General features: G+C 39.2%; 1 protein-coding gene and 1 non-coding gene across 2 annotated transcripts in view; both read left to right on the top strand.

Annotated features, from left to right (window-relative positions):
- Positions 1-23,910, top strand: part of RRP15 (ribosomal RNA processing 15 homolog) — a 52,013-nt gene that overhangs the window by 6,204 nt on the left and 21,899 nt on the right. The window contains exons 2-4 of the mRNA XM_040263267.1: positions 6,681-6,955; positions 9,480-9,577; positions 11,944-12,145. Of these exons, the coding sequence (XP_040119201.1) occupies positions 6,681-6,955; positions 9,480-9,577; positions 11,944-12,145 (575 nt within the window). The remainder of the gene's footprint in view (positions 1-6,680; positions 6,956-9,479; positions 9,578-11,943; positions 12,146-23,910) is intronic.
- TRNAY-GUA lies at positions 21,780-21,851 on the top strand. The gene has a single exon. It is a non-coding gene; the product is annotated as a tRNA-Tyr (tRNA).

Raw genomic sequence — 23,910 nt, 5'->3', positions numbered from 1 at the left:
TTTGAATAACGGCCATATACTTGTAAAACAAGACTTGATACCAATCTAGTTTAGAAGGTCCTAGGAGCAATCCCTTCCTTTTTTGATAAACTACAAAGCAGTATTTAAGATGTAATAACCTAGCAGATAAATAAACTTTTCATCAAACTGTAGCTTATAACCTCCTGCATCGTTTAAGTTACTTAAAATAGCAAAGGAACATGCCTAAGAAATGAAGTATATCATAGTCCTACTTGAGTAGTTTAGCAATTTATAGAACAGGCTCAGGAAACAGACTACTTCCAGGCTCTGTCTGGTTTGCCCAGATAGCACATAGTAATCACATCCAACAGTTTGTCCTATGGTAAAACTTTCATTTTATTTTTGGTTATTTTTATGGAAACCTGAGTAACTTCATTTTTTTTTTTTACAGGTAAATGCTTTTTAAAAAAGTTTTCAAGTATCAATTTTGAATATTCTAAATTAAGTAGTAAAGGGCAGGAAAGAGCACATGGCGTGATAGAACAGATGTTTTAATACCTGGACTGGGGAGCTCTGTATGACTTCCGGCAAAATGAGAATGGGATGTGAGCACTGGCCATTCTGGTTAGCTATGGCTTAGAGAGAAATTCCTCTTTTAATTCAAGCTTTATTAAGCTATTGAGTTGGCCAAAAAGTTTGTTCAGGTTTTTGGTAGGATAAACCCAAATGAACTTTTTGGCCAACCCAGTATATTGTGGCTACTCTTGGCCTTAGTTCAGTTACCTTAGTCTGAGTTGAATCTTGGATTCAGAGCTTTGTATAGTGCCTTAGAAATCAGCACCCTGTCATCCCACCTTGTTCACTTTGTGACTCTGTACATTTTTAAAACTTTTCTAAGCTTCAGAAGCATTCTCCTTGTAAATAGAATAATAATAGCATTTCAGAGAGTGTTGAGAGGATTAAGTGATAATGCGTAAAAAGCACTTTAAATAGTACCTAGCCCTAAACATTTGCTGGCTAGTTAATATTCATCATTGTTTTAGAGTGCTTGGGAAGCTGTAGGACAGAGATAATCGACCGCTTCTGAAACAGAATCAAAGGTGTCTTGCTCACCATGAACCCCTGGCGTATGGGTTAGAGGAGAGCCAAGACTGGGTGGAATTATAGTGGAAGGAAAATTTATTCCCCCTCCCCCTGTCTTTTGTCAGTCCTTTTTAGAACTTTTGGGATACCTCCCTGCTCTGGCTCCCAGGTTCTTAGTCTCCTTGTCTGTCATCTGATTATTGTCATCTATTTAATGCCTGCTGTGTACCAGAGCTGTGCTGAGTGCTTTTCCTGTTTTATCTCATTTAATCATCATGACAACGTAGTGAGGTAGGTACTGTTTTTGTTCCCAGTTTACTGAGACACAGAGGGGTTAAGTAACTTGCCCAAGATTATGCTAGTAGGAAGTAATGGAAATGGGGCATAGCTCGACGTCTGCTTATTTTATATTCTGAGTGCTTAACCCCTGTGCTGTAACAGGTCATCTAAAGCTTCCCATTCAGCACCTCATATATCCTGTAGATTCCAGCCACCAGAGCTGTTCTTTGTCCTGTCTGCTCTGCAGCCACATTATGTATGTCTTGAAGGGTATGGGGGTGGAGGGCGGGGAGGGGTGTAATTGACATGTAAACGTTTCTTATGGGCTAGGCACTCTTTTCAGAAATTTAGTTAATTATCATAAAACCCATGAAGTAGGTACTGTTTTATTGCCATTTTTACAGACAAGGAAACTAAGGTTGAGAAGGTAAAAACCTTCAGAAAAGTCACGTAGGTTTGTGTCTGGAGTTAAGATTGAATCAGGCGGCCTGAGTTCTATGTCTTTACTCTTTAATCACTACTAACTGATCTCAAATTTTTATAAGTTCTGTTTGATTTAGAATAAACTCTAAAGGTGTGAAATAGATGGGGAAACAGTGGAAACAGTGTCAGAGTTTATTTTTTGGGGCTCCAAAATCACTGCAGATGGAGATTGCAGCCATGAAATTAAAAGACCCTTACTCCTTGGAAGGAAACTTAGGACCAACCTAGATAGCATATTAAAAAGCAGAGACATTACTTTGCCAACAAAGTTCCATCAAGTCAGGCTGTGGTTTTTCCATTGGTCATGTATGGATGTGAGAGTTGGACTGTAATGAAAGCTGAGCGCCGAAGAATTGATGCTTTTGAACTGTGGTGTTGGAGAAGACTCTTAAAGAGTCCCTTGGACTGCAAGGAGGTCCAACCAGTCCATCCTAAAGGAGATCAGTCCTGGCTGTTCATTGGAAGGACTGATGCTAAAGCTGAAACTCCAATACTTTGGCCACCTCATGCAAAGAGTTGACTCATTGGAAAAGACCCTGATGCTGGGAGGTATTGGGGGCAGGAGGGGAAGGGGACGACAGAGGATGAGATGGCTGGATGGCATCACCGACTCGATGGACATGAGTTTGAGTGAACTCCAGGAGTTGGTGATGGACAGGGAGGCCTGGCGTGCTGTGATTTATGGGGTCACAGATAGTTGGACATGACTGAGACTGAATTGAACTGAACTGAAGATCAAGGTTAAGCAGTGTCCTTAGTGCTCCCAGATGATAATTGTATTTTAAAAGAAAAACCTTCTTAATCCAGTAGAGAAACTTTCTTAAAAGGAGGGATCTGAGGTAAGTGGGAGGTGAAAATAGCAGTAGCAGTTTGGCCGCTTACTGGAAGTACACACCTATAGTGCAGAACCTGGGGCTTGATTTATGTTTCTTTTTCTTGGATGATAAATCAGACCGGCTTATTTATATAAACTAACCAGCTTTTCCCACCCAGTTCAGTATCTCCAGTTTCAGCCTATGTGAACTTCTTTATATTTTATAGATATCTGGTGGCTCAGACGGTACAGCGTCTGTCTACAATGCGGGAGGCCTGGGTTTGATCCCTGGGTTGGGAAGATCCCCTGGAGAAAGAAATGACAATCCACTCCAGTACTATTACCTGGAAAATCCCATGGACAGAGGAGCCTGGTAGGCTACAGTCCATGGGGTCGCAAAGAGTCGGACACAATTGAGCCACTTCATTTCACTTCCCTTCTTCAACATCCCCATGCATTTTGCACAAGCTGGTTTCTTCTGCCTGGAGTATCGTGGTGATGATTACAATAGTAATTGTAATACAGAGCATTGACTCAAATCTAAAATGTTTCAGTTCTGGATTCAATGATCTTGCCCATGCCTCTTTCGGTTGGCCTTATTGTAGAATCTTAGTTCTTTGGCTTTTTCCTTCTCTTGTCATTCAGGCTCGGTCTTTACCTTTAAGAAATAACTTGAAATCATCTTTGTAAAAGATACCCCTAAACCGTTTTCTTTGTCGTTTTTTTATTAGAAGAACGCTTACAAATTTTACAAAATTTTCTATTGGTGTTAACTGATTTATGTATCCTACTAGAAGTTTTCTTCAAGGGGAAAATCTAGATTTTTCATTTTCTCCTTCCTTCATCTTCATTCATATTGAAGGACTGTGAGTTTTTTAAAAAACTTTATCCCAGTTCCAAAGGCTAAGGAAAGTAACTCACTTTTCCGCCAGCAGCTCACCGTATCTGGGATAAGGGACAGATGGCAAGTTTGAAAGGCTGGTGGAAGTTTGGGGAAAGTACAGCAAGAGATGGAGAGATGCCTCTGCCTACCTGGTTACCTCAGAAGTCTAACCTTGCCCTCCCCAATGTGGTGGCCACTAGGCATGCTGAAGGAATTAAAACTTCGTCAAGTTAAAAAATTCAGTGACTTCGTTGTACTAGCCACATGTGAAGGACCCACTAGGCTCTTGTGGTTGGTGGGCAGCTCTGATAAGAGAACATTTCCGTAAACGCAGAAAGTTCTGTTGGAACCATTAGTTTTACTTCCAGTAAGCATTCTTTGTCACTCTTCCTTAATTTCCAGCGTTTTTAAAATAGAATGCAAAATTAGAGTTAATGTTTAAAATAACACACAGGACTTCAAAGGAGGTTTTTGCTTATCTGGAGCCCTTAGATCCCTGGGTTACACCCATTTCTGTTGAATATCAGTTTGTGGTAAATTCAAAAAAATCTCTTCTTCATTGGCCACAGTAAATTTTTAAGGGCCAGTTCTGTTTTCTGACTTGTGTAGTGATTCGCTTTGGTATTCCAGAAGAAAACTTTCTTTTGGAATATGCTAGCTGACCTCATAACATTGATGTATTTAAATTTATTTCTAGAAAATACCATCATTCCCGTTGGTCATGAATGCATGACTGAAAACTTCTGAATTAGGGCCTCTTAAAAATATAATAAAAAGCCATGACTGCAGCAAATTCTTCTGGAATTTTTTTTTTTAATTGGAGTAAGTGCAGGTTGTATGAAATGGTGTTATAAAACTTTATGAATTTATTGTGTCCGTAGCATGCATGTTGTTGTAGTCAGGCTAAGAAACACACCAAAGAAAAATAGCCCAGGTTTAGAAATGGAGAACTGCAGTGGCTTATACAACCAGAAAGTCTTGGGCTGCCTGTGTAGGTGACTATGTGAAATTCACTGCAGTTTGTGTGTGACTTCATTAGGACACAACACTAGGTGTCAGTGTTGCCGTTTTGACATTTTTTACCAGGCCCTAGTAAAGACCTCTGCTTCTGATCACTCAGAGAGTCTTCATTGATACAAACCACTGTGCCTCTTTACATTTAGATGATTGCGTACCTAGAAGATGTACTTTTCAAAGAATTGTTTATTTTGTTGTTAGTATCTCTCCAGTGCTGCTGGCTCTGAGGAATAAACATATTCTGTGTTAACACACATGTTTTTCAGTTAACTACATTCTCCAGACTCTGTTTCTCAATGTACTTTCCAGGGAACGCTGGTCCTAGGAGATGCTTCTGGGCTCTGGAATCTGGTATATAGTAGACACACAGATTTTCATTGAATGGTAGCGCTTTCAGCTTTTGTTTGGCAAAATTTGTATACTTTCTCTTACATTGCAGGCAGTGAGCGTTTTTATATCACCTAAATTTGCATGTCACATCCTTGTCACATTCTCAGATTTAAATTTGCCAGGCATACAGGATACAGTGGAGGCTTCAAATTATGTGTCAAGATAAGTTCTGCTTCAAAATTTTTTTTTCTTTATTAAGAAATATGCAACACATTAGGGCAGTAGAATTGTTAATGATTCTTGCTTCTTTATCATTTCCTTTAATTTTTTGATACCATTAACATACTTTATGTAAGATCATGCTTTTTTAAAGTGTTATTTTGCTCTCTGTTTAATTTTATGTATTGCTCTGTTACTTTTTGAAGATACTTCCTTTTTACTCCTGTGCTTGAGACTCATTTTATATATGTATAAACTGATTTGTTTTATATATTTTTATTTGCCATTTTCTAATATGCTGCAAATTTTTGTTTTTGAAATGTATTAAATACTTAGTTTTCCATCCTTTTGTTTCATGACTTCTCAGCAATCAAAGAAACAAAGATATTAGGGAAACGTAATACCAAAAAGCAAGTGTAGTGATGACTAGCTAAGTCAAGTCTTTTCAGCAGTTCTGTCTTAATTCATGACTTCAAGTCAAGAGGTTAGGGCGATCACTCAGAGTGGAAGAGCTGACTATTCGGTCAGTTCCATTCTCTTTGATCGTAGCCATGAGCTAATATAAAACTACTTTTGAAGTATTTCCTAATTTAGTTCCACAGGTTTTTGAAGAGCAAAGCAGAAGCTCTTCAGAAAGCTTGGGATCATATAGTTGCACACAGATTTCACTGGCACTTGTGCTCTTGTTGCTAAATTACAGTGAGCTTCAGAATTTGAGACAGACTGCAAAACTTAAAGTACCCAGGGCTTCTCAGCAAGTTGGTTTTCAAGCGAGGCCACCAACTGGATCGTGTTCTGGCCACTCCTCTGATCTTAGCCATTTGAATCTTACAGATGACATAGTTTCATGTGTGTGCTTCTTTGGGTGGTTCTGAGTGGTTCTGCATGGTACAACTCCACAGTGTACAAATTTGTATCCTTCACTCAAAACTTGATATTTTCATTCGGCCACCCAGCAGTGCAGTCAAATTTTGGGCACATATCACTTCATTAGATTATTTTTTCAAAAATGTTGCAACCCATTCATAAACCCAGTTTATTAATGTTATAGGCAGATTCTATAAAAGAAAACAAGTGTTTAGATTTTTCCGTACCAGGATTCAGGATTTTAAACATCTGGGCCAAAGCCCTCAGAGAACTTACTCTGACTTCTCTGTGCTGTGGAAACACTATTCCATTTTCTTGACAGATTACAGTTTTTTGTTGTTACTTGTTTTTAAAATAATATTTGTTAGTCTCTTCAAGTAGTTTAATAACATAATTAAAAGCCTGTGGGTTTGAGCACAGCCTGCAGCAGCCCCATGGCAGCATCTGTCACCATTGACCACAGGATGCCCTGAGGCTGGTGGATTGACTTCCACTCCCTGAGTCCTGGGTGCTGACTCTGTGGTGGCCTCCCCGTCCACATGGCCAGGCCAGGTCTTTGCGGGTGGGTGACGGTAGGATGGAGGGTCCTGCCATTCTCCACTATAACGGCAGCTGTGGGACTTGGAAATAAGTATGGAGACAGATGGAGAGCCATTAGCCTTAGGAAGGCCCCTGGGGGGGTCTCACCATGGCCTTGCCAAACTCTGCGTCCAGTATTAAAGTTTAGTTTGTTTCTACTGTTAGGTTCTCTAGGAAGCTGTGGATTGGAAAAGGATCACTTTTCCTCTGGTGATGAAGCAGTGGAAGCTGACAGCGAAGGTGAAGCTGAGCCCCGCGAGGATGACAGTGATAGTGCTGCAGAGGCCAGTGTGGGGACTAATGCGGGCTGGGCGGATGCCATGGCCAGAATCCTGAACAAGAAGATTCCTGAAAGCAAACCCACCATCCTGGTCAGAAACAAAGAGCTGGAGAAGGAAAAAGAGAAGCTAAAACAAGAGAGACTAGAGAAAAGAAGACAGGTGTGTCCTACCAATTGTTATGTACACTGGGGTGTCAAGGCTAGTTCTCATTGGTAACCAGATGGCTCCTTTCAGTGTTTGTCCAGTTAGCATTCCAGCTCGTAACTTGTGTTTTATCTGTGAGTGTATAACCAAGGTTGTGTTCAGAGACCTAGTCTGAATCATTCTCTTGAGCATGTTTTTTATTCATCTAAGCAAAACAATAAAAATGTGGACTCCAAGGAAATGTATCCTTTTAAAAGTCAAGTACTTATACCTGTGCCAGTGACTCCTGGGTTTGAATATCTTATTCAACTTACCTGTTCAGATGCTAACTTTATTAATAAAGTTAACTCTGAACTAATAGAATCATGTTAGTTACTTTTAGCTTAAAATCTATTTTATGTTACAAATCTGTGATGATGTCATTGACAGGGTTGGTTGCAGTTCTGAAAACAAACTATTTTACTGATGGATAAACTTGAGTTCATTATATCTTTTGTTAAACCACTGATGGAAGAAGCTAGACTGGTGCTGTCTGCTAATGAAAGGCCAGAAGTCGGACTTTAAGTTTGCTGTTGTGTATTACACAGATAAACAATAATAAATGAACAGTAGAACAAGAATATGTCTAAACTATTTGGCTGCTGAAATAGATATTATTTTTTAATGAAAGAAAAATAACTTTCTACAGTCATACTGACAATATAAAAGTACTCATTTCCAAGAGATACTTTATAGGTAAAAAGGAGGGAAAACTTAAGTTTCAGGTGGCATTTGTTTCTTTTTAAGTTCACCATCCTCTTATCTTGTTTCAAGATGAATGTTTTCTTTGTTCCTAATACTGGGTGCCCTCTGTTGGAGGATGTGTAAAGATGGAACTTTTCAAGTACTGCTTTTTGAAACAGAACATACTCTGTTACTAATTCAGTATTCTCATTGTCCTTTATTTAAGATCAACTTTGTCTCTAAGTCTTACTGATAGCTTTTCAACTTAAAATTTGAACCTTTGTTTTTCTTTTTTTTAATCTGGCAAAAACTAGAGGAGGCTTTAAAAATATCAGAATCCTTAATTACCCCTAGTCCCAATGTTCTAGTAAGAGAACAACATTTTAAAGCCAACAGAAAGAAATTCCTAACTCTGCTCTGGGCCAAAGCTAAAGCCAGAGCTTTGAGTGCTGGAGCTGATGCTGTCCACATAATGCATGAAAGCACGCGTGTTGATACCAGGAACACAACACAGCAGCCACAAATGCTCTTGAGTATATATTTCTGGGTAGAGTCTGTGTAAATTGTGTTTGTTTCTTAATGTTAAGTATTATTGGTTTCCAGAATATTGGCTGCCTATTTCTAATTATAGGTAAATAAATACATTTCAGAGTTAAAAAATACCTGGGGATCATACATGCCTGTTATCCCCTCGGTACAAGAGATAATTAAGGATTGACTGTTGTAAACTTAAAAGTAAGGTTTTTTATTTCTGGTATAATCTGACGATGAATTTCATTATAGTTAAAATATCCGATTTGGGGAAGAAAAAGGCTTCAGAGTATAGCAAGAGCAAAGATTTGGTTTTACTGTGAACAGATATTCTCGTTAATACAAAGTGAGAGATCAGATGAAAGAAAAATAACTTTCTTCAGTCATACTGACAATATAAAAGTACTCATTTCCAAGAGATACTCATTTTCCAAGAAAAGGAAAAGATAAAAGGAGACTTTTCCCACTGGTTCTTCCTGATTTTGATGTTTATTACCAGCTTCTTGATAATTAGTTTATCATATTCAGTATATTTGATGGTGACCTGAGCAGGGGACTTGGAGAAGCAAGTGTGTCAAATCAAGGACCTGAGATCGGGACACCCCCTGAGAACAGTTTTGAGTGAGATGATGTTGTCTGTGGGATATTCTTATTTCCTAATCCGTTTCTATATCTGCATTATCTTAGAGAGTCAGCTTGCTGGAGTTTGTGACTGATAAGCCATATACAGCAAGGACAGTGGTCAGATGTGCCATAAGAGAAAAGAGGAACAGTCACTGTTTAAATAGGCTCTATCTATTACAGCGCTAGTAGGCCACCATGCTGTTCTTTTAAAAGCTGATACAAGTGCTTAATAATTCCGGCCGCTGGGGAAGTCAGGTTCTAAAAATAAAGAGAAGCGGTGCTTAAACTCCTGGTTACGGAAGAGGGTGGTTTAGCGTCTTGCTGATGCTGCCCTCTGAGGCTTCTGGCAATGGCAGGCTGGGCACAGGGCTCCCTCACCCCCAGCCTGGCCCTCCTGGCCCCGCATACTGGCGGTGCTCCAGGCCCCTGCTGTCGGAGAGCCTGCCGGCTGCTCACTTGGTGCCTCTCACATGACACGCCGAGTGCTAACCGCAGGCTCCCGGAGCCGGACCCCCGAAAGGGTGGGTTTCTGAAAGGCCCTATGACAAACTAAAGCTCGAATGATTTATTACCTTTGTCCTTTCACAGAGTATCATATCAAAGTGTGCTGCACTTTCAAAAATGCCTAATATTCTTTCACATAACACTATTTATAACACAGCTTGATAAGAAGCGGGAATGGGAAATGATGTGCAGAGTAAAGCCAGATGTTGTCAAAGACAAAGAAACGGAGAGAAATCTTCAGAGAATTGCTACGAGGTAAGACAGTGTTCTTGCCCTTTAAAAACTAAGTGCACTAAAGCTTTGTAGTGATCCATTTCTGACGAGGTTTGGTTCTTAAGCTCTGCCTGGTCAGAGCCAAGTGATTTATATCTCAGCCTGCCTACCTAATACTGGATTCAGCCACAGATTTTGGAGGTCTCGTGAGGCAAGAGTCTAATGGGCTAAGTGTGTATTTGGTATGAACCTGTTTCGGATCATCTTGTGTTTTATGGTCACGAGAACATTATCCTCAGACCTCTACCTGCGTTTCTCTTAGGATGCTTATCTAAATTTACGGCACAAGGTGATTGTTTTTGTTATCTTGCACTATACTTATGACTAACAAATTACACATTATAGCAGCTTCCTGCTGTCCTTTCACTCAGCATTTTTTTTAAATATTGACACCAACATTTAGTTGATGCCGTCTGTGAGATGAATAGAATCTGGAGGCTGCTGCATGGTCCTTGCCCACTTATCCAGGGGCAGGGGGGGCTTCTGGTCTCTTTGGGAGTAACGGTGTGTTCTGTGTGTTGGGAATATCTGATGGGAGATTGTGTATGGAGTTGAGGACGGCTCCATGAAGGAGGTAGCAGTTGGATTACCATTTAAAGAATACAACAGTTACATTCAGTGAAATCTCTTTTAACTTCCTAGCTGCCTACAGCAATCCATCTGGGTATTGGATGGTGAGCCAGTGAGGCCGGATGGGTGAGGGAGTGAGAGCAGAGCCAGACTGCTAACTGATCCCAGCACTGACTTACTAGCTGGGTGTCCCTGGGCAGTTACTTAATTTCCTTCTGTCTCAGTTTATTTATCCGTGGAAACAAGCGAGAACGTTATACCTATGCTATAGGATTTCTCTGAGAATTAAATGAATTAATACCCATGCAGAGCTGAGAAGAGTACAGGATTGGTGCCAGAGAGTAAGTGTCCCTTACATTTTATACCCTGGGCATCTCCCTCTCGGCACCATGGTCCCAGCCCTGCTGTGAAGCATATGGAATTTTACCCATCTTATAAACAAATAAGCTAGATTGGTAAGGTTTCTTGGATTCTGGCAGAGGACTTGCAGGTTAGAGACAAAGGACTGTTACTCACGGCTGAAGCCGTAGGCAGAGCTTCACATTCCCACCGGTTCCCTGTGTCCCCGGGGGCGGCCCAGGTGCCCTCGACAGATGCCTGTGCGTGCGGTGGTTTGTGTTACAGGAGAGGAACTCTGTATCTGGGGATCTGTTGCTTTTATGGGGAACGGTAACAAGCCTGCTCTTTGTCTGGGGGGAGACATTACCTCATCTCTCAAGGTTGCGCACCGCAGACACAACCCTGAGAAACAGCCTGGTAAAGAGCAGGCGTGCTCTTCAGAACCCAGCAAGAACGTGCAGGGATGCTCAGCACCTGTGGCGGATCGCCTGCACTGATGATGATTAGAGCAGGAACATGAATAGATGATAGAAGCTTAGAGCTGGAAGGGGTGTCGATGGCGTAAAGCAGTGCTGGCCAGTAGAAATCGACTAGAAATCCAGTGTGAGCCACATGTGCAACTTAAACTTTTCTGAGCGCCTCCTTGATAAAAGTAAAAACAAAGAAGTGAAATTAAAGTCAATGATAAATTTTGTTTAACTCAATATATTCAAATTATTTCAACATGTAATAAATACAAAACAAGTATTAATGAAATCAAAAATTTTTTTCTCATACTAACTATCTTTAAAATCTAGTGTGTATTTTAAACTTGGAGCACACTGCAACATTGTTCTGGCTGTATGTTGTGTGTTCACCTGTTACCTGTAGCCTGTGACTACTATAATGGACACTACAAGTCTTAATGTTCAGAATTTCAATGAGTTTAACTTCAGAACAAAGTACTCCAAATAAACTTTTTTAAAAATTAGTTTTATATCATAAGACCTGCAGATAAGGTAGCTGAATACTTTCTAAGCTTCTTGAGTATTATTTTTGCCATTTACAGGTAAAATCAAGATCCAGGAGATCTTTCTAGCCTCAGATAATCAGATAGCTAACTGTAAAGCCTGTGCTTATCCCATTGACACTTAAAGTCTTCAGCCATTATGTGATTAGATTTTGAGAAGTATCAGTTCAGAAGTTGATTTACAAAGATTGAAGCTGAGAAAAACCACATATCAACTCACATGTATTTATTCTCTATTCAGATACTTATATTCAATTTCATTGAAATGTACGTTCACTTTTCAGATTTATTCTGTGCTTTTCACTTGAGCGCGTATTAGATGATTGCCTCTTTTCTGAGCAGTGAAAATAGATTGCACTTGTCCTCAAGAGTTTGTGTTCTAGTGTAATTGTTATTTAATGACATTATTCTGGTCATTTGTGTTCCATAGGGGTGTGGTGCAGTTATTTAATGCCGTTCAAAAGCATCAAAAGAATGTAGATGAAAAGGTTAAAGAAGCTGGAGGCTCTATTAGAAAACGAGCTAAGTTGATATCCTCAGTTTCCAAGAAGGACTTCATCAGTGTTCTGAGAGGGATGGATGGAAGTGCCAGTGAGAAGAATTCTGCTGGGAAGAACTCGAAAGCCAAACAGGTAAGATTTTACACAGGATTCAGCACATCAGATAGATGTCAACTCTTAGAGTTTGGAGGTTGAAAAGCATACTATACCCGCGTGCCACTCCAAGACCCAACGCAGCCAAATTTAAAAAAAGCATACTATAGAATTAATATTTTTTCTTTTCAGATGTTATTAAGATTTCCACATGCCCACGGCCTACTTTACTCTGTATTCTTATGTTTCATGATGACTTATTTACTCAGTGTGGAAGTTGCCAGTTACAGATGCCAGGGCCTTGCTGTTAAAACTTAGGAACTGGTAGATTTAGGTAAATTTTTTAGAGATAGGACGGTCTTCTATCTGAAATCCTGCATTTTGTGCATTTTGTAGACTAGAAGGCCAAGTGAGGGATACAGCTTCAATTGAGACTGTTAACCCACAGTGGTAATTGACATGGTACATAATTTCTAAAATGAAGAATTGGAGCTTTAGGAAGTATGTTGAAGACTCATCCTTGTGCTGAGGCAGCTTTGATGATACTCGACTGGTTGGGAGATAAAGAACCTAAATGCTTTTCATGATCCTTGGCATGCAGCTCCGCTTCTCCAGCCATCTGACCTATGGATCCCAATAGCTTTCTTGTTACTGTACCAAGTGAAAGGTTCTGAAATATGCTTTACTCTCAAAGGGGCTTATTTACTTTTTAAATTAAAGCAAAGTAGATAGTTGTATTTGAAGGCTTGTTTTCTGTTGCCAACAAAGAGAACTTCAGTCAGGAAACTTGAGTTTCTATCATAAGTTTTTGTTTGTATTTTGGGAAAACAGTCGAAACTCTGGCAAGAAGAGCATTTAGGAATTTCGTGCTCTTCTAGAGTTGAAGTATTCTTCAAGTTTCTTGATTAAGTTGCCATTTTATCTAATTTTGACAAAAGTTTTCTAAGCCGTTTGAATTTGATCTATCTTTTGAATATCAGAAGGACTCAGTTTTGCATATTTATGTAAGTGTGCTCACTAGTGCTGCGTTTTAAAGTTTGTCAGAAGTCATTATGAAGACATGAGTGCTGTGATTGGGCATTTACACTTTTAAGTTAAAAAGTCTTAACAGACTGTCCTCACTCATGATAAGAATGTTTTACTGTAAGAATTGGAGAAAGATTGAGCATCATTGAATGAGAAAGAGCTGATGGAAAAGGAAAAAGGTTTTTTTCCTTTCCCCTTTTCCTTGTTGGTTTCAAAATAACTTTTAATCGAAGCATTTGTTTTTGCTTTGGGATTAATTTTTTCACGAGTTATGAAAATATATGAAGCGTTCTTTTCAGTGGCATCATTGTATTTTCTTTGTTACCATTTGCTTTTTTGCCCTTGACCTTCGACTTTTCCTACTTTAGTGATCACAGGCGTGGTAGTAATCTGTGACAAGATCAAAAACTGCTTGAGATGTTAACCAAAGTGGCTTGGCTTTAAAAATTTATTTCTAGAGCTACCTACCCCACACCAGTGATTACCCTGGCACATTTTCTTTCTTTAAAAAATGTTTGTTTTCATACATTTATAGGAAAACATTAAGTACCTATTTGTACCCGGTGCTATCCTTGTATCTTTTAAAGGTTTACAATTCAGGTGGACACATGACCTCACGGAGAAGGCAATGGCAACCCACTCCAGTACTCTTGCCTGGAACCCATGGGTGGAGGAGCCTGGTAGGCTGCAGTCCAGGGGGTCTCGAAGAGTCAGACACGACTGAGCGACTTGACTTTCACTTTTCACTTTCATGCATTGGAGAAGGAAATGGCAACCCACTCCAGTGTTCTTGCCTGGAGAATCCCAGGGACAGTAGAGCCTGGTGGGCTGCCGTCTATGAGGTTGTACAGAGTTGGACACGACTGAAGCGACTTAGCAGCAGCAGCAGCATGACCTCAAGGTAATAAGTAAATAAGATTAGCATGACAACATAGAGATTCTAAACTGGTCCGTTTAGACTGTCATTGCCAGTTACACCAAGTATAACAGCTGTAGTTAAGTGGCTGTCCGTATTTGTGGGGAGAATTTCAAAGTAGCCAATATTCATTTAGGACATAAGAGCAGTTTAGTCTGTGTCTAGTGGAAGTAGGTGGACGTTCAAGGCAACTGAAGAGGAGGAGGGAAGGCCAAAGTGGAAATAGATTTGGTGTGCCAGTGAGTGAGACATTAATGAACTGGATAAAGGAGGCTATTGATTAAGTGAGAATAAGATTTCCCTTTCCCATTTCACCTTGTCGTAGCACCCTTGATGCCACACATTTCCCTAATAGCCTCTCCTCCTCTCCTCATACAAGCTTGACAGAAGAGCGTTTATGTAAGCTGCTCATTGTCCCTCTCTGGGTGTATTTAGAACACAGGCTTTTAATCTCATCTTCCTAATATCGTGCAATCTTTAGAGTCCATTCACCTACAGACTGGATTCACTGGCAGGTATCTTCCCAGATACCAGTCTCGATTATATCTTGAACTCCTTTACCTGGTTACACCGGTTATTTATGGTTGTGACGTTATAAAGTTCAAAAGTGAAAAGGAGCCAGCAGTGTTACATTAAGTGAAGCTGGGTAGAGTTATAATAATGTAACAGAGGGTGGATCTGTTAGTCAGCATACTTCAGGAGTGCTGGTGGTGGTGTGTGTGGTTTGTTTTGACTCCTTAGGCAGACTCATGATTTTGGAAACATTACTTTTTTTTTTTTTCCTGAAGAACCCTGTTTCAAGAATTTCCATACTCCTGCAAGCTATTAGAAACTTTTTGTGACAGATACTTTTAAACTGTGTCGTGCTGCTGCTGCTGCTAAGTCGATTCAGTCGTGTCCGACTCTGTGTGACCCCATAGGTGGCAGCCCACCAGGCTCCCCCGTCCCTGGGATTCTCCAGGCAAGAACACTGGAGTGGGTTGCCATTTCCTTCTCCAATGCATGAAAATGAAAAGTGAAAGTGAAGTCACTCAGTCGTGCCTGACTCTTAGCGACCCCATGGACTGCAGCCTACCAGGCTCCTCTGTCCATGGGATTTTCCAGGCAAGAGTACTGGAGTGGGGTGCCATAAACTGTGTCATGGCCCTGAACAAATTCCTTTTCTCAAAACCTTTTCTTTTTTCCTGCATCATTATATTTTGTTTAATTTTGTTTTCAAAGCAATAGGAACACAGTTTCAAAATAAAATAGTCAGTATCCTTCCCCATCTGCCTCTACCCCTTGTTTCATTCCCTCAGCCCAAAGTAATAGATCTTTCTACTAGTATTTACCTCTGTATATTAAATAATATTTATATTATCTCACTCTCAATATTATTATCTTTAATGGAAGATACAGAATTGGCATTCTTAGCATTCCTTCACCCCCATACATCTAATACTTGGTCTTTCTAATATGATATATTCATATTTTGGCTAAATCAATATTCACTGTAAACATTGTTCATGGATGTGCAAAGTAAGGCACGGTAATATTATTTTCTTTCTTTAACTTATTTCCTTATAGTTTTTGTTTTCCTGGAATTAATGGCTGCCTCTTCTCATTTGCTTAGTTTATGCACCAAAGCCTTCCTACACTCTGCAAAACAATTCCTAAACCCTTCTCAGTACTACTTTCTTCATGGTCATCCTGCTACAATCCAAACTGATTGTTTTTTTACCTGGTATGCACTGTCTGTTTCAGCTCTGCTTTATCACTGTCCTGGGAATTCCCTTTGTCTCTTTCCTGTGCAGTAACCTCTGTTTCTGGGACTAAATGTCGTCTTTTCTCTTGGCTTTCTCTCATTTTGACAGTTACATTTACCAGTAGCTTTCTGGGAAAGGGTTTAGGTATCCTCATTTTAGCTCAGACAGTAAAGCGTCTGCCTACAATGCGGGAGACCTGGGTTCAATCCCTGGGTTGGGAAGATCCCCTGGAGAAGGAAATGGCAACCTACTCCAGTACTGTTGCCTGGAAAATCCCATGGACAGAGGAGCCTGCTAGGCTACAGTCCATGGGGTCGCAAAGTCGGACACGACCGAGCAACTTCACCTTCACCTTCATTGATTGGATACATGCAGTGGGTTTAATGGTGGTGGTTGTTCATTTGCTTAGTCTTGTCTGACTCTTTGCATCTCTATGGACTGCAGCACACCAGGCTTCCCTGTCCTTCACTATCTCCCAGAGTTTCCTCAAACTCATGTCCATTGAGTTGGTGATGCTATCCAACCATCTTATGCTCTGTCACCTCCTTTTCCTCGTGCCTTCAGTCTTTCCCAGCATCAGGGTCTTTCCCAATGAGTTGGCTCTTCACATCAGATGGCCAAAGTATTGGAGTTTCAGCTTGAGCATCAGTCCTTCTCATGAATACTCGGGGTTGATTTCCTTTAGGATTGACTGGTTTGATCACGTTGCTGTCCAAGGGACTCTGAAAGCATCAGTTCTTCAGTGCTCAGCCTTCTTTTATGGTTTAACTCTCACAACCTTGCATGACTACTGGAAAAACCATAGCTTTTGACTAGATGGACCTTTGTTGCCAAAGTGATGTTTCTGCTTTTTAATACACTGTCTAGGTTTGTCGTTGCATTTGTTGCAGAGAGCAAGCGTCTTTTTAATTTCATGGCTGCAGTCAGTCCACAGTAATTTTGGAGCCCACAAAAATGAAATCTGACATTGTTTCCATATTTTCCCCATCTGTTTGCTATGAAATGATAAGACCAGATGCGACAATCTTATTTTTTAAAGTACATATTTTATTTTTTTAAATTTTTATTGAAGTATAGTTGGATTCTTTTCCCCTATAGGTCATTACAGAGTATCAAGTAGACGTCTCTGTGCTATACAGCAGGTCCTCATCAGTTATCCACTTTATATATAGTAGTGTGTATATGTCAGTGCTAATCTCCCAGTGTATCCCTCCTTCCCTTTCCCCTCAGGTAATCATACATTTGTTTTCTACATCTGTGACTCTATTTCTGTTTTGTATGTAAGTTCATTTGTGACTTTTTCTACAATACACATGTAACTGTCTTTCTCTGTCCCACTTAACTGCACTCCATATGATTTCCTTCTGTGTATCCCTAAACTGCAGACACTAGGAAGCTAAGAACCATGATTCTTAGATTTCCTTGAATTAAGGAGTTAGACTAATTTTCTTCAAATTAAAGCACACTTGCAAGAATTGCAGAAAAGATAGCAAGGAGGGGCGAGGTGGGGGCCATGTTCCTGCTCCTTGGGACATTGCTGGTGGCAGATGCGGTGAAGACAGGTAAGAAAGTTGATCTCCCACAGCTCCAACTTCATGGCCACGGCAGATGTGCCTGTGCAGGGGCCAGACTCGTCCTTCCAGTGTCCAGTTACCCTGCAGCCATCTAAAGGGCCAGTTAGAGTAATAGCAGCTATAGACAGATGCTATTTATTTTGTTCATTTGTTTAATTTTGTTTAATTATGAGCCTTTTCAAGGATACATAAGAGTTGAAAGTATTGTAGAGTGAATATCCATATAGACACCACCCAGATCCTCCCACTGCTAACATGTTACTTTTGGTTTATCACATGTCCACCATACATAGATGCATTTCTCCTTATTTTTCTGGTGCACTGACAATGCATGTTTCAATATCGCAGTTCCACTGGTGGCCTCCTAGTCCCCTCCAGGCCCAGGTAGTGGCTCCTCTAGAGGACCAGTGTCCCAACTTGCCCTTAATTGACCACTCCAGAGTCCCCTCCTGCAGCCCTCCAGCAATTCCAGAGGGCCCTCACTCCATGTACAGTCTGTTCTGCCAGGAGGCATCTTTCTTTTTTTTCTTTTTATTCCTATTTTTTAAAATTTATTTATTTTTTTATTGAAGGATAATTGCTTTACAGAATTTTGTTGTTTTCTGTCAAACCTCGACATGAATCAGCCATAAGTATACATATATCCCCTCCCTTTGAACCTCCCTCCTGTCTCCCTCCTAATCCCATCCCTCTAGGTTGATACAGAGCCCCTGTTTGAGTTTTCTGAGCCATACAGCAAATTCCCGTTGGCTGTCTATTTTACACATGGTAATGTAAGTTTCCATGTTACTCTTCCCATACATCTCACCCTCTGCTCCCCTCTCCCCATGTCCGTAACTCTGTCCTCTATATCTGTTTCTCCATTGCTGCCCTGTAAATAAATCCTTTGGTACCATTTTTCTAGATTCCATATATGTGTGTTAGAATACGATGTTTATCTTTCTCTTTCTGACTCTTTTCACTCTATGTAATAGGTTTTGGGTTCATCCACCTCATCAGAACAGATGCAAATGTGTTCCTTTTTATGGCTGAGTAATATTCCATTGTGTATATGTATCACAACTTCTTTATCCATTCATCTGTCAGTGGGCATCTAAGTTGCTTCCATGTTCTATCTATTCTAAATAATGCTGTGTTGAATAATGTGATACATGTGTCTTTTTCAACCATGGTTTCCTCAGGGTGTATGCCTAGGAGTGAGATTGCTGAGTCATATGATGGTTTTAGTCCTAGTTTTTTAAGGAATCTTCATACTGTCTTCCATAGTAGCTGTATCAACTTACATTCCCATCAACAGTGCAAGAGCATTCCCTTTTCTCCACACCCTCTTCAGCATTTATTGTTTGTAGGCTTTTTGATGATGGCCATTCTGACTGGGGTGAGGTGATATCTCATTGTAGTTTTGATTTGCATATCTCTAATAATGAGCAGTATTGAGCATCTTTTCAAGTGTTTGTTAGCCATCTGTATATCTTCTTTGGAGAAATGTCTGTTTAGGTCTTTTCCCCACTTTTTTGATTGGGTGTTTATTTTTCTGCTATTGAGTTGTATGAGCTGCTTGTATATTTTAGAAATTAATCCTTTGTCAGTTGCTTCTTTTGCTATTTTCTCCAATTCTGAGGGTTGTCTTTTCACCTTGCTTATAGTTTCCTTTGCTGTGCAAAAGCTTTTAAGTTTAATCAGATCCCGTTTGTTTACTTGTGTTTTTATTTCCATTACTGTAGGAGATGGGTCATAGAGGATCTTGCTTTGATTTATGTCATTGAGTGTTCTGCCTATGTTTTCCTCTAAGAGTTTTATAGTTTCTGGTCTTTAATCCATTTTGAGTTTATCTTTGTGTATGGTGTTAGGAAGTGTTCTGATTTCATTCTTTTACATGTAGCTGTCCAGTCTTCCCAGCACCATTTATTGAAGAGGCTGTCTTTGCCCCATTGTGTATACTTACCTGCTTTGTCAAAAATAAGGCACCCATAGGTGCATGGGTTTATTTCTGGGCTTTCTATCTTGTTCCATTGGTCTATATTTCTGTTTTTGTGCTAGTACCGTACTGTCTTGATGACTGTAGCTTTGTAGTATTATCTGAAGGCAGGCAGGTTGATTGCTCCAGCTCCATTCTTCTTTCTCAAGACTGCTTTGACTATTCAGGGTCTTTTGTGTTTCCATATGAATTGTGAAATTTTTTGTTCTAGTTCTGTGGAAAATGTCATTGGTAATTTGGTAGGGATCACATTGAATCTGTAGATTGCATTAGGTAGTATAGTCATTTTCACAATATTGATTCTTCCTACCCAGGAACATGGGTATGTCTGTTTATGTCGTCTTTGATTTCTTTCATCAGTGTCTTATAACTTCCAGTGTACAGTTCTTTTGTCTCCTTAGGTAAGTTTATTCCTAGATAATTAATTCTTTTTGCAGTGGTGAATGAGATTGATTCCTTACTTTCTCTTTCTGATTTTTCATTGTTAGTATATACAAATGCAAGTGATTTCTTTGAATTTTATGTCCTGCAACTTTGCTAAATTCACTGATTAGCTCTAGTAATTTACTCTCCTTAGGGTTTTCTATGTACAGTATCATGTCATCTGCACAGTGAGAGCTTTACTTCTTCTCTGATCTAGATTCCTTTTATTTCTTTTTCTTCTCTGATTGCTGTAGCTAGGACTTCCAGAACTATGCTGAATAATAGTGGTGAAAGTGGACACCTTTTCTTGTTCCTGATCTTAGGGGGGATGCTTTCAATTTTTCACCATTGACAATAATGTTTGCTGTAGACTTATCATATATGCCCTTTACTATGTTGAGGTAGGTTACTTCTATGCCCATTTTTAAAGAGTTTTAATCATAAATGGGTGCTGAATTTCATCAAAGGCTTTTTCTCCATCTCCTTTAATTATCATAGGATTTTTATCTTTAATCTGTTAATATGCTATATCACATTGATTGATTAGTGTATATCGAATAATCCTTGCATCCCTGGAATAAACCCAACTTGATCATGGTGTATGAGCTTTTTGATGTGTTGCTGAATTCTGTTTGCTAAAATTTTGTTGAGGATTTTTACATCTGTGTTCATCAGTGATATTGGCCTATAGTTTTTTGTATTGTCTTTGTCTGGTTTTGGGATCAAGGTGACTGTGGCCACATAGAATGAGTTTGTCTATGTTCCTTCATCTGCAACTTTTTGAAAGAGTTTTAGGAAGATAGGCATTAGGTCATTTCTAAATGTTTGATAGAATTCTCCTGTGAAGCCATCTAATCCTGGGCTTTTGTTTTTTTGGTAGGTTTTTGATCACAACTTTAATTTCAGTGCTTGTAATTGGGTTGTTCATAATTTCTATTTCTTCCTGGTTCATTCTTGGAAAATTGAACTTTTCTAAGAATCTGTCCGTTTCTTCCAGATTATCCATTTTATTGCCATATAGTTGTACATAATGGTCTCTTAAAATCCTTTGTATTCCTGCATTGTTTGTTGTAACCTCTCCTTTTTCATTTCTGATTTTGTTGATTTGATTCTTGTTTTTTTCTTGATGAGTCTGGCTAAAGATTTGTCAGTTTTGTTTACCTTCTCAAAGAACCAGCTTTTAGTTTTGTTAATCTTTACTATTGTTTCTTTCATTTATTTCTGCTCGAATCTTTATGATATTTTTCTTTGTAATTTTTTGTTGTTGTTCTTCTTCTTTTTTCCAGTTTTATGTGTAAAGGTACATTGTTTGATGTTTCTCTTGTTTCTTGAGGTAGGATTGTATTGCTATAAACTTCCCTCTCAGAGCTGCTTTTGTTGCATCCCACAGGTTTTGAGTTGTCGTGTTTTCATTGTCATTTGTTTCTAGAAATATTTTGATTTCCTTTTTGATTTCTTCAATAACCTGTTGGTTAGAAACGTATTGTTTAATCTCCATGTGTTTATGTTTCTTACAGTTTTTTTTCTTGTAATTATCCAGTTTCATAGTGTTGTGGTCAGAGAAGATACTTGATACGATTTCAATTTTCTTAAAATTACTGAGGTTTGATTCGTGACCCAAGATGTGGTCTGTACTAGAGAATGTTCCATGTGCACTGTTCTGCATTTGGATGGAAATTTCTGAAGATACCAATGAGATCCATCTCATCTAATGCATCATTTAAGACTTGTGTTTCCTTATTAAGTTTCTGTTTTGATGATCTGTCCATTGGTGTAAGTGGGATGTTAAAGTCTCCTACTATGATTGTGTTAAAGTCAATTTCTCCTTTTATGTCTGTAAGTGTTTGTCTTATGTACTGAGGTGTTCTTATGTTGGGTGTGTAGATATTTACAATTGTTATGTCTTTCTCTTGGATTGATCTGTTGATCATTAGTAGTGTCCATCTTCATCTCTTGTATCTTCTTTGCTTTAAGGTCTGTTTTGTCTGATATGAGGATTGCTACTTGGGCTTCCCTGGTGGCTCAGACAGTAAAGCGTCTGCCTGTAGTGCAGGAGACCCAGGTTCAATCCCTGGGTTGGGAAGATCCCCTGGAGAAGGAAATGGCAACCCACTCCAGTACTCTTGCCTGGAGAATTCCATGGACTGAGGAGCCTGGTAGGCTACAGTCCATGGGATCACAAAGAGTCAGACACGACTAAGCGACTTCACTTTCACTTTCACTCCAGCTTTCTTTTGCTTCCCATTTGCATGGAATATATTTTTCCATCCTCTCACTTTCAGTCTGTATGTGTCTTTAGGTCTGAAGTGGGTTTCTTGTAGACAGCATATATATGGGTCTTATTTTTGTATTCATTGAGCCAGTCTGTCTTTTGGTTGGAGCATTTAATCCATTTACATTTAAAGTAATTACTGATATATATGTTCCTATTGCCATTTTCTTAATTGTTTGGGGTTGATTTTGCAGCTCTTTTTCCTTCTCTTGTATTTCTTGACTGTGTAGGTCCCTTTAGCATTTGTTGTAAAGCTAGTTTGGTGGTACTGAATTCTCTTAACTTTTGCCTTTCTGAAAAGCTTTTTATTTTTGATCAGTTTTGAATGAGATCCTTGCCGGGTACCTTAATCTTGGTTGTAAACTTTTCCCTTTCAGTACTTTAAATATATCCTGCCATTCCTTTCTGGCCTGCAGAGTTTCTGCTGAAAGATCAGCTGTTAAGCATATGGGTTTCCCTTCTATGTTACTTGTTGCTTCTTCCAATATTCTTTGTGTTTAGTCTTTGTTAGTTTGGTTAGTATGTATCTTGGTGTGTGTCTCCTTGGGTTTATCCTATATGGGACTCTTTGTGCCTCTTGAACTTGATTGACTATTTCCTTTACCATGTTGGGGAAATTTTCAACTATAATCTTTTCAAAACTTTTCTCATACCCTTTCTTTTCCTCTTCTTCTGGGACCTCTATAATTCGAATGTTGGTGCTTTTGATATTGTCCCAGAGGTCTCTGAGACTGTCTTCAGTCCTTTTCATTCTTTTTGCTTTATTCTGCTCTTCAGAAGTTATTTTCACCATTTTATCTTCCATCTCTGATTTGTTCTTCTGCTTCGGATATTCTGCTACTGATTCCTTCTAGAGTATTTTTAATTCCAGTAATTGTGTTGTTTGTCTTTATTCTTTAATTCTTCTAGGTCTTTGTTAATTGATTCTTGCATTTTCTCCATTTTGTTTTCAAGGTTTTTGATCATCTTTACCATCATTATTCTGAATTCTTTTTTAGGTAGTTTGCCTATTTCCTCTTCATATATTTGGACTTCTGTGTTTCTAGTTTGTTCCTTCATTTGTGTAGTATTTCTCTGCCTTTTTTTTTTTTTTTTAGCTTCACAGCCTTCAGGATTGAATTCTTTGTTCCTTTTGGTTTCTGCCCTCATGAGGTTGGACCAGTGGTTTGTGTAAGGTTCATACAGGGTGAGATTTCCGCTGACTTTTTTGTTTCTTTGTTTTTCCTCTGAGGGCAGGACTGAGTGAGGTGGTAATCCTGTCTGCTGTTGATTGAGTTTGTATTTTTGCTTTGTTTGTTGTTTAGATGAGGCGTCCTGCCCAAGGTGCTACTGGTGGTTGGGTGATGCTGGGTCTTGTATTCAGATGGTTTCCTTTGTATGAGTTCTCACTATTTAATACTCCCTACGTTTAGTTCTCTGGTAGTCTAGGGTGTTAGAGTCAGTGCTCCCACTCCGAAGGCTTTGGGCTTGATATCTGATCAGGAACAAAGATTCCACAAGTGGTTTGTTATGACATTAAGTGGGATTAAAACAAATACCCAGAAACGAGAAACCATGATAAACCCCAGACAAATGGCAGTTACAAAATCAGGCAAATAATAATTAAAATAATGGAGTATATACACATACACACATATGTATATCTATATATACACACTCATAAAAAAAGTCAAAACAGTCCAACAAAAATAAAGTACAGATTGACCTGGCAAACAAAGTAAATAAAAAATTATATTTACCAGTTAAGAACAAAACTAATTAAAGCACAAGCTGGGAAACCAAAGCAAGGTGCCAAGTAGGGAATAAAGCAATGAAAACAAAACTAACAGATATGTAGAGAGGAAAAATAAGAAAAGAAAAAAACGAAGGA

The sequence above is a fragment of the Oryx dammah genome, unplaced genomic scaffold, assembly GCF_014754425.2.
Source record: "Oryx dammah isolate SB20612 unplaced genomic scaffold, SCBI_Odam_1.1 HiC_scaffold_21, whole genome shotgun sequence".
Classification (NCBI taxonomy): Eukaryota; Metazoa; Chordata; class Mammalia; order Artiodactyla; family Bovidae; genus Oryx; species Oryx dammah.
This window is presented reverse-complemented; position numbering and strand designations above follow the sequence as displayed.